At 36.8% G+C, this 17,313-nt stretch overlaps 1 protein-coding gene across 1 annotated transcript in view; it reads right to left on the bottom strand.

Moving 5' to 3' along the window:
- Positions 1-9,730: 9,730 nt before the first annotated feature.
- The window catches only part of dcps (decapping enzyme, scavenger), a 51,959-nt gene continuing 44,376 nt past the window's right edge, over positions 9,731-17,313 (bottom strand). Inside the window, exon 6 of the mRNA XM_039764076.1 lies at positions 9,731-11,299. Coding sequence (XP_039620010.1) covers positions 11,033-11,299 — 267 coding nt within the window. The 3' untranslated portion in view covers positions 9,731-11,032. The remainder of the gene's footprint in view (positions 11,300-17,313) is intronic.

The raw sequence follows: 17,313 nt of genomic DNA on the forward strand, positions 1-17,313 counted from the left end.
GGATTTAAATAAAGGATATTTATTTCTCTGCTACCTTGATAAACAATCACTCATCAAAAGATGAATAATCAATACACAAATTCTGTCAATTCTTCCTCCTTCCTTCCTCCAAGAGTTTTGCCTGCTGACTCCCAACTCTGACTCCCCGATGTTAGGCAGCGGCTTCTTTTTGAGCAAAACTCAGGACTGCTTCTGGTGTCACCGCATTGCATGTTGGGAGTGCTTCTGGGTCATGCAGAAACCCGTATTGTCCTTCCCCAACAGCACACTGTGGCAGCACCCAAGAACCCCAACAGGGCTCCACTTACGTACTCCAATTCCCATGCAGTCCTGCCGGTGTCCTGATTGGGGATCAGCCTCGAGGAACACTGCCGCCTTTCATTGGGGTGTTGAACTATTGTCAGAGTTTACATTCAGCCAGTCCATTACTCAGTACAGACCGAACCCAGCCTGGATGAGGATTATAGGATGTTGTTGCTGGGTCGTATCTCCAGTCGTACAGGGCACTTACTATATATTATTTTTTATATATATATATATATATATATATATATATATATACTGTATATATATATTATTTTATATATATATATATGGTTGGTTGTAAATTCGCAAGTGTGTATATATGTGTACAGTATACTTGTGAATTTACAAACAATTAAATAGACTATTCTTTTTCTTCTTTGAATCAAAGACACAATTCTAGCAAATATGACTACATTTCATGCCCACATTGGTTATTTGGCTCAAGCAGAAACACAGCATTAAGCTTGCCAGGAAGATGTGTGTTTATGAACAGTCTACATTAACTGTGAATAATTACATAGCAAACAGCACTATTTTAAAAAAATACACTATAGATATTAAAAAATGCATAAAATCAATACCAAATGTTTTATTACAGGCAAGATTAAAATGGACTTTTCCTCTCAATCCGGTACCATAGTGAAGAATCACATGTTGAAGGTGACAAATGCCGCTACCAAGAGGTAAGAAGGATTGAGTACATCGGATCTAGGCTATTACTTTAAAATCAGCTCAACAAGAAAACAAAGACACTGTTGGAAACTTGTTAAGGGGAAATTTCACACAAAAATTATAAAGTTTTTCTTTAAACAGAGAACCACAGATACGTGGAATAAGTTACCAAGTAGTGGTCGTAGACAGCAGGACTTTAGGAACGTTCAAAACTCGACTCAATGTCATTTTGGAGGAGTTATGGGGATAAAAATAATAATTCTTTGCATTAATATAGTGCTTTTTCTCACTATTCAAAGAGCTCAGCAATTGCAGGTTAAGGGCCTTGCTCAAGGGTCAAACAGAGCAGTCCCTTTTGGCATTTACGGGATTCGAACCGGCAACCTTCCGATTGACAGTGCAGATTCCTTACCTCAGAGATTGGTGATTTCTTATCAAATATTTTCTAATGATCCAGAAGGTCCCAATCCCTTTCTAGTGTGAAATGGGAGATATCTTCTTCAAGAAGCCTGCTCACATTGTGCCAACATGCCCAAGATGCCGTTCGTCAACTCCCCCAGTCAATATGCTCACCCGACCTCTCCCTCTACCCCAATCGAGCATGTATTGGGCTAGATTGGATGTTATGTCTCCTGCACATATTCACCACCGCTGAACCTTGACCAGTTGTACCTTTAGTGTAAAATGGCATAGGCTGACATTATTGGGTGAAGATTCATCATCTGTATGATTAGTTGCAGGTCTGCACTGCAGCATAGGGAGGCTACACCCAAACTTAAAGTAAGCATTTTGCAGCACGTGACACTCAAAGTACCAAAAAAACCACATTGCTATCGCCTTTTGTGTGTGACCATGTTTTTGAACGCAGACATGATTACCCTACCCAAATTTCAGTTTTTAGGAGTGACACCAACAGGATGTACTTAATTCACTTACCACAAATAAAGGGGTTAGTCAACCAGTCAAGTATTAAGATCCAACAAAAACCTAAACTATTGCAAAGAGCCCCTCAACAGATGGATGCAGCAACACATGCCTAATGGCACTGCATAGCCTAACAGCTTTCACAGGTCTTCTCTTACCTCTGTTTACTCAGTGGGACATCTGGCAGTCTTTCTTTTTCACAGTCCTTCTCAGGTTTGACTCAGTTGTGGCTACTCAAAGCAAGTCTTTCACATGTGTGTCAGTAAGTCCTGAGTGATATGATTGATAGATAGATAGATAGATAGATATTTTGATATGATTTATTAAAAAACTGAATCATAGGCATAAATTCATCCAAACATTGACATTAGCTTCAGTGTAGCTTGCTAGACATTGGGATATGTGTCTGTGGGCACAATTTTCTAAAACTCTACGTGGTTCCTTCTCTCAAAACATATTTAAGTCTGTCATCTTCATAAAGTTCAATCGTCTCCAACTGGGACGCTGCTTCATCAGCAACTAAAGGGGCTTTCAAACAATCTGACTCAGCAGTGAAAGGGTCGATGAGGAATGTGATCTGTGGCCGTTTTTGCTTTAGGTTGCAGAATCTGTCCTTCAAACTCTGTTGCAGATTTTCAGCCAGTGGTGCATAACAAGCAATTCTCCTTTTTGAGGCCCCTGCTGCTCCTCCACTTGCCTTTAACAAGGAAAATGTTTGAGCTCACCCTTTAGAAGATGGGTCTACAAGAGTCTGGGTTTGTTGATAAATGCAAAAAACCTTGCACCGGGTCAGGCAACATTTTTAACTTCCCTTGCAGATCTACATTCAGCTTGTTCAGATGATGCAGCGTGTCAATCAAAAAAACCAAATCTGAGATTGTTCTTCATTTTCTCTTCCAGAAACAGCTTTACTGGGTTCAAAAGTTTAAAAAAAATGGGAAAGCATGTTACCTATTGAAAGCCATCTCAATGTGCAGTGGAAAAGCAAGTCACTGGGAAAACCTTTGTTAAGTTCGGCTATCGGGTTTTTGAATTGTCTGTGATTGAGCGAATGAGTCTAAATAAGATTAACAATTTCTAGCACAGGTTACATGATGTGGTCCAAGTTCAGCTTTTTAGACACCGGGGCCTCATGCATAACGCTGTGCAAAGAATTCACACTATAACATGACGTACGGACAAAAGCGGAAATGTGCTTATGCACAAAAAAATCCAGATGCATAAATCTGTGCAAACGTCAACTTCCACGTTCTTCCGCTACATAAATCCTGGTCAGCATGAAAAGTAACGCACGTGCACGTGCCTGCTGTCCTGCCCAGTCTCTCCCAGAATTATGCCTCATTGAATATGCAAAAGCACGAGGAGAAATAGAAAAATTTCAACAAATGCCAAGTGGAGGCAAAGAAAAATGTACTATTTGTTGGTTTAATAAAAAAAAAGGAAATTGATTGAGTGACATAGAGTGTCGGAGAAACTCGAAAGCTCAAGTTCACAAAGTTGCACTGTGCCCGAAGTAAAAAAAGAAGTTGTTAGATATCAAAATCACAGTGAAAATGCGAGTCGTAGCCCACTGTCTGAGTGTCATATGAAAGCTTATTAGGGTACAGAGAAAAAAAATAGGCACACAGTGGGGAAAAAAGCAAGAAATGTCAACTTTAATCTTGAAATTTCCACTTTAATCACGTAGTTTAGATAGATAGATAGATAGATAGATAGAATCCCAAGGGGAAATTCATTTTGTCATTAAAGTAGAACATCATAAACTTCATCTTAAAATCATTTAATTTACTAGTTTCTCAAATCCCATTTGTTTTATCTTGGTAGAGTAATATATATTGCTCTACTGTCCCCTATTGTATTATTAATATGTAGCCTTAGAATACCTAATCTCACAGACTTAACACTGTATATAACTTATCCCCACCTTCCCTTCTATATCTATAACCTCAGGCAATTAGATGTAGTAAAAAGACAAGCAGGAGTTAAGTTACACATAAAATAATGTATTACTGATAATATTCATAAATAATAACAAAATGCAAAGTACATTTGAATATTGGCAACCATACAACTTGATAAAATGGTGATGTGTAATTCAGGTGGCACACAGACTTGCAGTTACTTAAAATGTCTCTAGTTAAGGCATCGTTGGTGCTCAGCTTTCAGCCACATGTCTGTTCAATATGGCTGCTGAGCTGTGCTCTTCATTGTGTTGTCTTCATCATCACAGGTTAGCAAGAGAGATGCTTCTTCATCACATGTCAGTTAGAGAGAGAGAATGTAGTTGAGCAAGCAAATTTATAAGTTCTCTCCAATTCCTAGAACCAATAGGACATCATGGTACTTGAAGGCCTCTGAGACAAGCCAATTCCAAACAGCCATATCTCAGACCAATGGGTGAAATAGAACATCTTATCTCCTGCCCCCCGAAGACCATATATTACACTAACCTGGCTTTGTATGGGGGATGGGGGAAAAGACTTTAGCAAAGAAATGCTCATCAAACTGGTTTAAGACACATCCCCCAAATCCTGTCGTAAAATTACAAAGAAAAGTCGTAAACATGGGGGGGATAAACAAGAATGCCTCTCACCAAGGTACCACGAATTTACATTGGTTTGCCTAAATTATAAATAAAGACATACAAAACATTTATCAAGTTATATGTTAAAATCTCACATCACAACACCATTATAACTAAAGTAGCACGTTAAATGCTTAGTTTTGCATTTGATCTTCTATGTGCTCTGTGTGTGTGAATCACTACGTGGTTCTTAAACTTTTTCTTCCTCCGACAGGACACAGGATCGATTACATTCGTGATATAACAGCTCTCTGAATAAGTAAAATACTGAGATGTATACTTGATATCATTTTCATGATGACAGGAGTTAAAGCATGTTATTAAACATGGGAACACTGAGGTGCAGTGATTATTCGTGTCTCACACAGGACGCTTACTGCACCGTCCGCGACTTTCGATGAAATAATTTATTGCAGCTGTACTGTCTCTTTCAAACATACTAACCCCTAATTCCTGTCCTTACTTTTCTTACTCCAAATACCCAATCACCACACAATCAGCTCTGTAATAGACGTTAAGCCATCTGTAAGCTTAGAACGCAGATTCATCAAAACTTTTAAGGAACATTGAAATATCTTTGTAGTACATGTTAAATTAATCTGTCCATCCAGTGTCGCGCCAGTCCCAGCAAGAATACAGAGCGAGACAGGAACAATACGTGAACGGAGCACCAGTTCTTTGCTAGTGCTGCAACACCGTGTCCTCACATGTTTATTTATTAACAATATATATTATTATTTAAATTAAGTTACAAAGTTTTATCTGTATAATAAACATATTTTGCTGCATTTCATCTTAAAAATGATATCATCATCATCATATGTAAATACACGCTTTATAAAGTGGCTCAGGTTGTGCAATATTATAAATTTTGTGCAAGTTTGAAGTGAGGTAATTGTACTTATAAGTACAAACAGTTCTACAAGGAGCAATTGATTGAGTGCGTTTATAGTTCTTGGGATGAAACTGTTTCTGAACCGCGAGGTCCGTACAGGAAAGGCTCTGAAGCATTTGCCGTATGACAGCAGTTCAACAGACAGAATGGCTGAGGCAACGTGTGCTTGATGCTGTAACCCGATAATTCTCTTTCCAATCGGCTGGTGTACAGCTTTGACTCCCCACTCAGATGCAGTGATATAAAAAGTCCGAGTGGTGCAGTGAGAGTAATATGGAAAAAGATGATCTGCTGTGGCAGCTCCTAACGGAAGCAGCTGAAAGAAGAAGGTGCAGTGAGAGTAACAACATTAAAGCAGCTATTGTATTTAGAATAGTTTGACCATTCTGTGGACCATTATATTGTTACAGGTTAATTACAATCAGATGCATTAAACTAATAAACAATATGCGGTTAATTTCAGTGTATTTATAAAGCTGTGTCAGGGATGTGGATCTAAAAAAGAAAGGAAAACCACACTGGAGCAGTAGCACTGCTTTAATGCTGGGTGATGCCAGTCTGCAAAACAGAGCAGAGACCTTGCGTACGCCAGGGTATGAGCTACTGTGGAAATGTGCGTACGTACTGTTTATACAGTGGTGTGAAAAACTATTTGCCCCCTTCCTGATTTCTTATTCTTTTGCATGTTTGTCACACAAAATGTTTCTGATCATCAAACACATTTAGCAGTATTACTTTTTCACACAGGGCCATGTAGGTTTGGATTTTTTTTTTCTCCCTAAATAATAAAACCCATCATTTAAAAACTGCATTTTGTGTTTACTTGTGTTATATTTGACTAATGGTTAAATGTGTTTGATGATCAGAAACATTTTGTGTGACAAATATGCAAAAGAATAAGAAATCAGGAAGGGGGCAAATAGTTTTTCACACCACTGTATATGAGGCCCCAGGTGCTCTTGATAGATGATGATAGATAATGCAGTGAAATGTCCAAAAATCTGGGAAATGGTCATCTGCAACGTAGCTGGTGCACTGTCTGTGATTACTGCTGTTAGTTTTGATCACTGCAAATTTGACTTCTCGACTACAGTCATGAGTGTTTCTTTCAGGTCAATGCTACAAGTCCTATCGTTTAAAAGCACAATGTCAAGCAACTCTTCAGTAATTGTGCCGTCTTCTGATATGACATGTACAAAAACTGCCAACTGTGGCTTATCTTGAACATTGCAGTACTCATCCAAAGCAATGCAAAAACACATTCATTTCTCAAGATCAATATGTAACTGTGTTTCAATTTATCGTCACAAAAAATATAACTCCTCCTATTCAGGTAAAAAGGTCCTATGTGCCACTTCATATTTGTGCTTAATTTTACATTTTTCTGACTCTGCCTTGGTGATTCAGTCAACTAACTAACAGTCAGCTAAATCGGCTAACAAACTTCTGCATATGTGCAAGTTTGCATGCGACTTTTTTTTTAATCAGTCTCATGACGACAAAATGATTTTTTATTACAAACTAGCCATGCCCCGCAGCTTTGCCACCGTAATAGTGAAACAGGACGGTAAGGAGGGCCCTGCCCAGCTCTGTGCTCCTGACATCACGCTTCTCCCTCCCCTCAGCCTGCAGCCTGTCTGAGATTAGCACTATGATTCTTACTGCAATGAGAGAAGTCGCAAAATCAACCAGAATGTTCAAGGAAAAGTATAGAAAAAAACACAATCTAAATCCGTAAAGTAGTTCTCTCGTTCGCTAGCTAAGGCTGACGCGTGAGTGACGAGGAGGAAGATCAAGGTCCTGGTCCCGCCCCCCCCCAATCCCCCCACCGTCAGCTGCGTATCCATCAGATTCATGCAAATAAATCAGTACTGCAAGCGAACAAAGACACATAGCTCAATGAGAGAAGTCGCAAAATCAACTGGAATGTTCAAGCAAATTATAGAAAAAACCTGATCTAAATCCGTTAAGTAGTTCTCTCATGAAAAGCAGACAGACTTACAGACATTGGATTTTATATATTACAAATATTGTCAACTTATTGGCAATACTGTCAAATATTCAAATGAATTTGGACTTATCACTCCCACTCCACTCTGCTTACATGTTCTGCCGATGACCAAAATACAAATTGTAATACTGATAGCCCAAAGAGCTGTATGCGACTCACAAGCCAAAGATTCGCCACTCCTGCATTAATATATCGGACTATCATGGGGGTTAATCTGATAAACAACCTGCAAAAACAAGGAGAAGAGTTCTCAAAGACAGAAACCAGGCCCACAATAGAAAACTAAGTGACTCTGGAATTGGGCCATCCTTCATCATTATATTTTCCATTCATTTTTTAATTTTTAAATTATTTTTAGAACTAAGGGCAAGCATTAATGCAATTTAAAATCAATATATGGCTTATGGCAAATAAGGCTTAGACTACACTTGGTTTTGTGAGAAAAAACGTTTATTGGTCAAAATCAATTTCAACAGTGTGGACAATGAAAATAACATTTTTCTTAATACAAAAACAGCAAAACTTTTTTTACTTAGTTCCTTCAAAGTAATTAAAAACCAACTTCTTCAATTTCAAAGAATAAACTAAAGATGCGATCTTCCATAGTTTCTCTGTTTTTTTGTTTTTTTTTATGACCTACCAGGCACAGCATTATTCAAGATAATGAGCAATCAAAATTACTGATCGTTCAGGTAGAAAAAGAAATATCCGTTTTCACATTCATTTAACCCAATTCTGGGTCACACAACCTGCATTTGTCACGTTGCTTCCATGTAGAATTAGAAAGAAAAAAAAAAAAAAAATAGAAATTTGTATACAAAATATATCATAAAATGCAGTAAGGACCATGTGGTCAGCTAGAGAGGGATACAATATTTTCCAGCATTAAGGTTGCAAGCCATTGCTTCTCAGTCAAGCACATCAGAAATTTGTTTGTTTTCGGATCCATGTATTCCAAATCAGGGACAGTTTATTTTAGGTAGGACTGTACTTAATATATTTACTGGGCGGCAGTGCAATTCCTAACTATATTGTTTTACATAGTGTTTTGGGCAATATATATATATATATATATATATATATATATATATATATATATATATATATATATATATATATATATATATATATATATATATACTGTTGACCCTTGTGATTTACATGTTTATGATTCACAATTCTGCCTTTTTGTGGATTTGTCAACAGTAATTATGGAAAAATGTTATGCACACAATCCTGTGCATGTCTGAATTAAAGACAGGTTTCTCGACCAATGAATGAGGGTGAGAGGCAGATTTTCAAGTTAAATGCACGCATTGTCAGAATGACAGATTTCCTATTTACTATGAATGCTGCCTGTCTACAAATTAATATTTAAGTAGTACTTTAGCAAAAACCATGCACATGTTGTTTTTCACATTTCGACCATACAAATGGATATCAGCCATATGGATTATGCAACACGAGTTATGCAAGAATTTTTTCAATGGACTTTTTTTCACATCGTTTGCTGTTGTCCAGAATTAGTCATGGTCAGGTGACATTAAGTTTTCTACAAAAACTAGGTAGCTAAACTGAGGTAACTAACATTTAAAAATATTGTTTTTGGATGGGGTATTCTTTTAACCAGTTAACAGTAAGGTATATAAAGAAAAGGGCAGGAAATCTGTGAAGCTGTTGGTTCATCTACACCAGCAGGCGTGAAGACTCTTTATGGTATTGTTGTAGTAAAGAACAGTATAAAGTACAGTTATTACATATTTTACTTTTTTGGTGCTATATATAGAACTGTAATGTATTTTCTAGTATGTGTTAAATTATCAACTGTATGTTATTGGTAAGGCTTGTGGTCAACAATACAGTATTAGTAGTCCTGTGCCCCTAAACCACACGAATCACAAGGGATGGCTGTATATATATACTTTTGATACTGTATATAATGCTCTGGTGACATCATGTATTGTATACTGTGTTGTTTAATTCTACTTATCTTGTAATGTGTATGGATTTAACACCAACTATGTCTGGCTGGCACCTTTACGTATGGAGACTTGCAAAATGGGTATTCATTACAATCATTCACATACATACATACATACATAAAGTTTTCTCTTTATATTTCGGCACAAACAGGTTAATGACTTGTTCAAGGTTGTTAAGGAAATTGGAAACTGAAAGTGACACAGAAGACTATTGAAGGTCCAGGGCCTTTGCCACTAAACCATGATGCCAGCCTAATTTGTATATTTTTGTGACCATTATCATTAGTTTATGGGTTTATCCACATAAGCCAGTTGCTTCCCAAATCTTTTTCCTCCACTCTTTTTGGTCCTTTAGGGTGAGACCTCCTCTTTTCTTAACATCGAACTTCACCACTAACCATGTTGGCCTCATCCCCTCCATCTTGGTGCAACTGGTCTTCACCAATCACCCTTCTGTGTTTCGCTCCACATGTCTGAACAACCTTAGTCTGTTTCTCAAAGGCATAACATCTCTCACTGTGACACTCCATAGTATAAACAAATCTCTGCAATTTTCTGATTTTTCTTCATGTGCTGCCTTATCAGCCACTTAGAACATCATAAGGAGAATTTGCAAACCCAACACAAACAGCAAGATAGCCAGGATTCAGATCAGGTTTCCTGGAGCTGAAACACAAACTACTGTCGTCTGTTTTCATAAGTGTAATCACTAATATGTACAGTAAATCTTTTTATTTTTACTAGTAGCCCTGGATAAGATGACTGCTAAATAAAGAATAACCGTCATGATAAAAAGCAACAGCACACATATTTACCCAAATACACACAAGGTTTATTATAAAGAGAATAAACAAAACAATCACAGTAGTATATTAGTGATGGTGATGTGTGTTAAAATATTAGCAGTGCAATAAAATAGAACCGCCATAGTTGAAGCAGAACTCCACAAATAACAATCATCATTTTAAAATGGCTTGACCTATGAGTATTACGGCACCAACAAGTCTTTAGTTTTCTCCAACAATAAATGCCCACATTTTAAGGACAGTGGGGAAATAAATTATCAACTTAGGGATTTTTCTTCTGTAACAGCTTTAGTGATATCAGTCAAAAAGGTCAATTCCTACAAGCCTAGACCAAACTGACTCCACTGACTCAATGTAACCCACAGATGCATCATTCTAAGCTCTTCAGACTGTCAAGAAGCAGCAGCAGCCAGGCTTCCATTTGTACCCATAATCCAGTCTTTCTGAATACTACCTGGACAGACAGCAGTCAAGCAATTCAAGTGTTTGATGGACAGCTCATTTCTTGGATTTTATTACAAGATACTGTTCAAGTACCTTTAATAATGTAGACATAACAAGTGTTGCATTTCTACTGCTGAAAAAATATACAGCCTAAAAATATACATAATTAAAGGTTCAGTGCACATTAACTATGTTAAAATAAAATTCATTTGGGAGCTCCTTTAATCTATAGTCTGTACCACAGACCACTTGAGGTATCCAGCTCAGTGGTTCGCTTTGTCCATTTGTGTTTATTTACCCACAATTTATTCCTTAAAGATGTTTTTTCTTTGTGTTAAGTAATACAGAAAATTATTTTAAACACGTCCTTAATGGAAATTCAAAAATTGTTTAAAAACAAAAACGTCTCTACAGACGACCAGCATCTCGGAATTTCTGGAGCAAAGCATCATCAGCTCTCAGAGTAAAGGTCAGGGTTCGAGACTGGTAGTACTGTGCATCTGTCTGCAAGTTTTGGATAACATCAGACAAAAGGTGTGCCCGTTCCACTCCACAGCCAGGAGCGTCATAGCCCAAGGCAGTGAAGTGAACATGAAGGTGATAATACGATGGCTGATAATGAAGATAAACCCGGAGTTGGTTTGCTGGAATGCCATAACGCTTCTGAATTTCATCCTAAAATTGAAAAAAAAAAAAAAGATTTTACAGTGTCTACATAACACAAAGTGATCCAAAATGTTCCTTCTGCTCAAATAGCCATTATGTCAATATCAGATTTGCATCAATGCTGTGATGTTTTGTTAATTACTATTTGTCACCAATTAATGCAGTTCCCTGTTGTTATATTGGTGCTCAAGGTAGAAAGGGTGGGTCACCGAGACCAAATAAAGAGCTTATAATTACTCAGAATTGACTGGAGAGAGAAACTAGCACTAATATCATTTGGGAATCAGATTTGACTTCACTCAGAACAAAATGACTCTTTTGAGCTGGGCAATATCAGTCCAGATTGTACATTGGATGTAATCTACGTTTGAGGATTGCTAACATATGTCAAAGCACACAAGGTCCTAAATCACTTGTTCTGGTAAACCTAGCAACAAGTGCTGCCCAAATATGTGGTCAAATATAAGAAAAACTCTTCAAAGAAAATGTACAAAGCCAGAGGGAATCCAAAACTGTGCAGATGATTGTGCAGCTATTCTGACCAGTGATTTGTCCTAGTTTATGACTATAAGACAGTGCTGCACGGAAATCATTAATAAAAGTTTTAAGTATTTTCTTTATGTGTGTGCATGAATCCACATTTTAAAATTTGGACAAATGCACCCAGAGAGGGATGGGTGGTTGCAAACACATAGACTAGAAAATTAGCATGATGAGAACAGGCCATTCACCCCAAAAAGCTTGTTCATGCTATTCATCATATTCTAGAACATTCAAAATAACATCAAGTTGAGATTTAAAGGTCCCTAAAGTCATATTCCACACCACTCTACTTGCTACTTATTCTGGGTATCTAGGACTCTGTGTGAAAAACTTTCTAACATTTGTGTGAATCCTGCTCTTAACTTTCCAATCATATTCTTGTGAAAGCAGTTATTTTAAAGTAACAGCTGGAATTCACTGCACCAATTCCTTTCATCATTTTAAACACTTTGATTTTGGCATTGTTAAATCTCTTCTTAATCTCCGTTTCACATCCATCAATGTTGTAATCTACTTATTCACTGAAGCATTGTGGTGAGCCAGTGCTTACCCCGAAGCACTGGGAAAATCCATCCCAAACAGGGTGCCAAATCAATTACAAGGCACATTCACACAGGCCCAAATTAGATAAATATTAATTTGAATGTCTTTGAAGTAACACAACATTTACAAATTAGCATAATCCATTTCAGGATCAGAGATGGTAGATCCTATTCCAGCAGTATTGCCCAAAAGGCAGGAATGAGCCAGGATAGGGCTTAAACCAAAATTCACAATGGGTCACTTTAAAGTTGCTAGTCAATCTAAAACAAACTGAATGCCTTAAGAATGAGGAATGAAAAATTCACTATGGAGAACACTGGAGAAAAGTCAAATTTCACAAAGGCAGTGTCTGGGCCAGGATTTGAACCCAGTGCTCTGGAGTGGTGAGAAAACAGTATTAACACTAGAATCCCTGAAGCTTCAGAAAAAAACTCGTAATCCCTGGTCACCTTAAATTACTTCGCACCTCTCCATTAGCGTTTTTTGTTTTGCAAATGTGTTGATCAGCACAAGCAGCCTGCTATCCCACCCCCCCCCACATCCAACCTAACGCTGCAGCTCAACCCAGACAAAAAGTTCTCTCAGCTCAAGTCTTTATCTGGGTGTGAGGTACCTGGAGTTGTATAGGGTAAATAATATATTGTTATTTGGAACACCTGAATTTCATGTGTGTTCCGTGTCTACGATGATTTATGTAAATGTAGGATGACAGGAAATGCGAGACAACAAATGTTGAACACATAGCTAAAACAGAAACTTTTTTCATGTTATAGTACTAATGACAAAATTTTGACCTTAGGTGTATAAAGTGTGAAGGCTGGTTGCTGCCTGTGCTGCTTGACATATTTGCAAAACAAAAGACGTTAATGAAGAGGTGTGAAGGAATTTAAGGTGGAGGTTTTTCGTAAGCTTCAGGGACTACCACTTATAAGATTGCAAGGCAAAAAAACTTACATTACAATAGATTCTTTTTTTTGGTGGTGGGGGGTTTCAAACAACAAAATTTTACTCTAATAATTTCTCATTAGAATATAAACAGACATAATGGTAACTTTATTTTTATTTCTATTTCTGGGCAGCAATTTCTCTTTACCAACAAATTTAGCTTCTAGTCTGTTTACACATTTCCTTGTTTTTGTGTTTATAACAGCTTATCTATGTCTAGCATATGAAAAGCATTGCTAATTACATTTAAATTCCTTGAGAATGCTAGATGTTTAAACTGCCGGGATGCATTTCATTTTAGTTTCTCCATCCATGTGTGAAATTGCAAAGGCAGCTGAAATTTCAAGAGGAATCTTATTGAAGGAAGAGTCAGAAAATTTGATTTGTGTGCTGAACATAACATCTGAAGGGAAAGCCCTAATTCAAACAATGCAGGAAAGACAATATTTTGGGTCTCTACAGACAAAAATGTTAGCAAAGTTTCAAATAACTTTAAATGTAAAGCATCATTTGTCCATCGTCTTCATAGCTCACAAAGTTTAGGTGGTGGGGAGCCAGTGAATATCCCAATAATACCAGGTTCAAGGCCAGTCCATCACAGGATACAATCACTCTTACACACAAGCACACAAACTAGGCCAATTTACAGTTGCCAATCAGCCTAACACGCATATCAAGGAAAGTAGGATAAAAACTGGAGCACCAGGAAGAAACCTCACACAGACACTCATGGGAGTTTAAAGAATTTTTGAACATGACACGAACAGTGACCAGATGGAGGGTCTGAAACCAGCACCCTGGTCTTGTGAAACATCAGGGACACTGTGCCACCTAACCATCATTAATTAAGTGCTGTTTATAACGTTTTGTCGACATCTCAAATAAAACAAAGAATCATTCTTAACCGAAGTTAGAAAATGTTAGCAAAAAGTTCCAGTGATCTCCGGGGTTATTTTAACAAATTAAACTGTATCTCTTCAACTTGAATGAAACTGCTCAAGATTAAATTGCAAAGCAATCGCAATTCAAACATTTTCTTTTTATCCTATTTTCTCATTCACCCTGACTAAGGAAGTAAGATAACACATGTACCAGTGAATGATGACATAAAATTTGAACACTAGTCGAAGGAGAAATTAAAGGACTTGGCAGAATCATTTAGGACGAGATATACGAGTGCTGCTTAAACTTGGTTAGTGCAGATTTAAAACAAATCCTACTTTTAAATTGCTTTAAATAGCTTTACATCAAAATTAATTAGTAAGACTATGTTTTTGCTTGGTACAATTTTACTGTTTTATTTTCTTTTGAAAGGCTCTGATTATTTACAAAGTGTCTTACTAATGAATGATCACAGTCAAAACTAGAAAAGATGTTTAAGTAGTTGCTCCTTTTAGAGTTCTTGTAGAATGCACATTTGTGCACTAATTTGTTACATTTTGATGCAATCCTTTCTTATTAGAATATAAACATGTTTTTTATAGTAACCTTTTCATTTCCTTTTCTGTGCAGCAATTTCTCTTTTGAATGTGGTCAAAACATCAGACAGTCTCATTTCCACTTTTTGTGATTAAAAGTAATTGCTTCAGTAACCAAGTCATTTTAAAAGAATTAAGACAGCACACTCTTATCTTAAGCAAATTCTATTACAGCACAGATAAATGCAGGAATTCTTTAGAAAGAAAATTTCCATTCACTTCTTTTTTAATCATTTCTAAGGTGCATAGACATGATGTTCTATTAGGGCCAGTAACTACAGTTTATGCTGAATACAAAATACATATAAATCTATGCAAAAATGCCATGCTCATTTACAAAGTAAAACACCCATCACTAGAAAAAATAGTATGCATACAAACCATAGCATCAGTGCTCATATAGCGAAATATATCATTTGAAATTTTGTTTTGTTTTAAATTATGAATTCCCCCAAAATCAACTGTTCTTGTAAATAGTAGTATACCGACTGTACAGTATATTATATTACAGGTGTTAATTAATGTTACACTTCACAACCTGCATGCCCCACTTTTCTTGACTCAGACACCAGAAGCACGGTGGATGCTATAAGGAGTAGGTGGTGTTTTCAGCTCTCCTCAAGCTTTTTCTAGCTTTTATTTTTCATGTATATTATTTGGAAATTTTCAAGTGTATATTAGTCATGTGTATCTTTTCCAAGCTCTTGCATGCAGTTTTTGTATGTTTACTTTTAGAAATCAGGAAAACTTAATTGTTATTCCTTTTAGTGTGGTGAACAGCGCGTTAATGTAATTTGGCATTGTGTACAGTATGACCATGTATATATTTTGGGATTTAATTTTTATTTTAAAACTTCTTTTATTTATTTCAGATTAATCGTCATGTTTATAATTTATAAATGACTTATTATTTAATAGGCACAGAGGAGAAGCTATTGTGTGACACCCACTTCTTTGTGTTTCTGGAAAAGTATGCTACTCTATTTTTTGTTAAGAATATACAAAATTATAAAGTTGTACTTTTTATTGTGTAAGTCTAAGTATATTGTAAATAGTTTTTTCAGGAAAATCTGAAAAATATATTGTACATAGTTTTATATGTAATAAGTTAACCTTGTTATTAAAGAAAAATGGACAATCACAGTGGATGCTGTAAGGAGGAATTGGGGAGAAAGCTGTTGTGTGACACCCTGCTCTTTTTTTTTTGTTTGTTTCTGGAAAGAAAATAAAAAACTTCTACGTTTCCCCTACATGACTGTGACTTGACTGTCCTTGACACAATGCAGAGAAAGACAGATTGCAGTCGGCTACACTCATACATGCCATAATTACAGTGATTACTTTATGGAGGGAAATGACCATTTCAGAACCCTTTCATGAAGGCCTTCAAGAGACTTTACTTAACAATACAAGTTCTTTTTTGAAAGACAACTTAGGCAAAATGCAGACTGGGTACATCAGACAAATTAGAGTGGAAGATGCCGTTATCTACCTTGTCCACAAATCTTATTCCCATCGGGCAGCACTGTAAGGATTATGTGTTGTGATTTCTCCAGTGCCTCAAATACCATCCAGCCATCTCTGTTACAGGGTACACTCAAGGATAAGCAGCTGGATGTGCCAATGGTGTCCAGGATAAGGGACTATTTGCCTGGCAGACCGCAGTCTGTCAAGGACTGTGTCTCAGAAATGGATATAAGCCAACAGTCGAGTATCACAAGGAACAGACCTGTCACCTTTTCAGTTCACCTTGTCAACCTCACACTATAAATGTAACCCCAAGTCATTTCACTTGCAAAAATCCTAAAATGACACTGAATCAACAGTGTGTACTGACAAGGAGAATAAGACAGACTATAGGAGTCAGGAGGAGAACTTTATTTCTTGATGTAAGTAGAATTGTGTAGCATTGTCACATGAATATACTGTACTGTGTAAAAAAACATTTTCAATGACCAATTCAAGTACCAAGATTGTAGTCATTTTAGTGCAGAAAATGTAAGAGGAGAAAGGTTGACCCCTACCAGACCTAACAAGAAGAGAATTAACATTTCTTCAGTCCATTTTTGAAGAACTGAGGTAGCCACCTGCACATCTTCACAGACAATATTATACCCTGACTAGCTGATTGTCTGAAGTGAGAAAGGGATCAAACTGTTTTTAATACCACCTTTTTTGGGATAGCACCATTTCCCCACTCTACTTTTTCCACTTATGTACTGCTCCTTCTGCTGGCATTCCACAATCTCCTTGGTTCCATTCAGAGAACACTCAGATTAAACTCTGACATTGGTGTCATGTGTCTTACATAGATTAAGTGAGTGTGGTATATGTGTATATTTAAGTAGTATGCTAAAAGAGAATATTGTATAAAAGTGTAAAACAGGCATGTGAAAGTTTGCAAGTGTAATTGGGGAAGGCACTGTTGTTTAAGTACACAATTACTTAATATATTTTTGTTTTTTGTTCTTTTATTATTGGTTTAAATTTTCTTAATTTTGTCTTTTATCATAT

The sequence above is a fragment of the Polypterus senegalus genome, chromosome 9 (genome assembly GCF_016835505.1).
Source record: "Polypterus senegalus isolate Bchr_013 chromosome 9, ASM1683550v1, whole genome shotgun sequence".
Lineage (NCBI taxonomy): Eukaryota > Metazoa > Chordata > Cladistia > Polypteriformes > Polypteridae > Polypterus > Polypterus senegalus.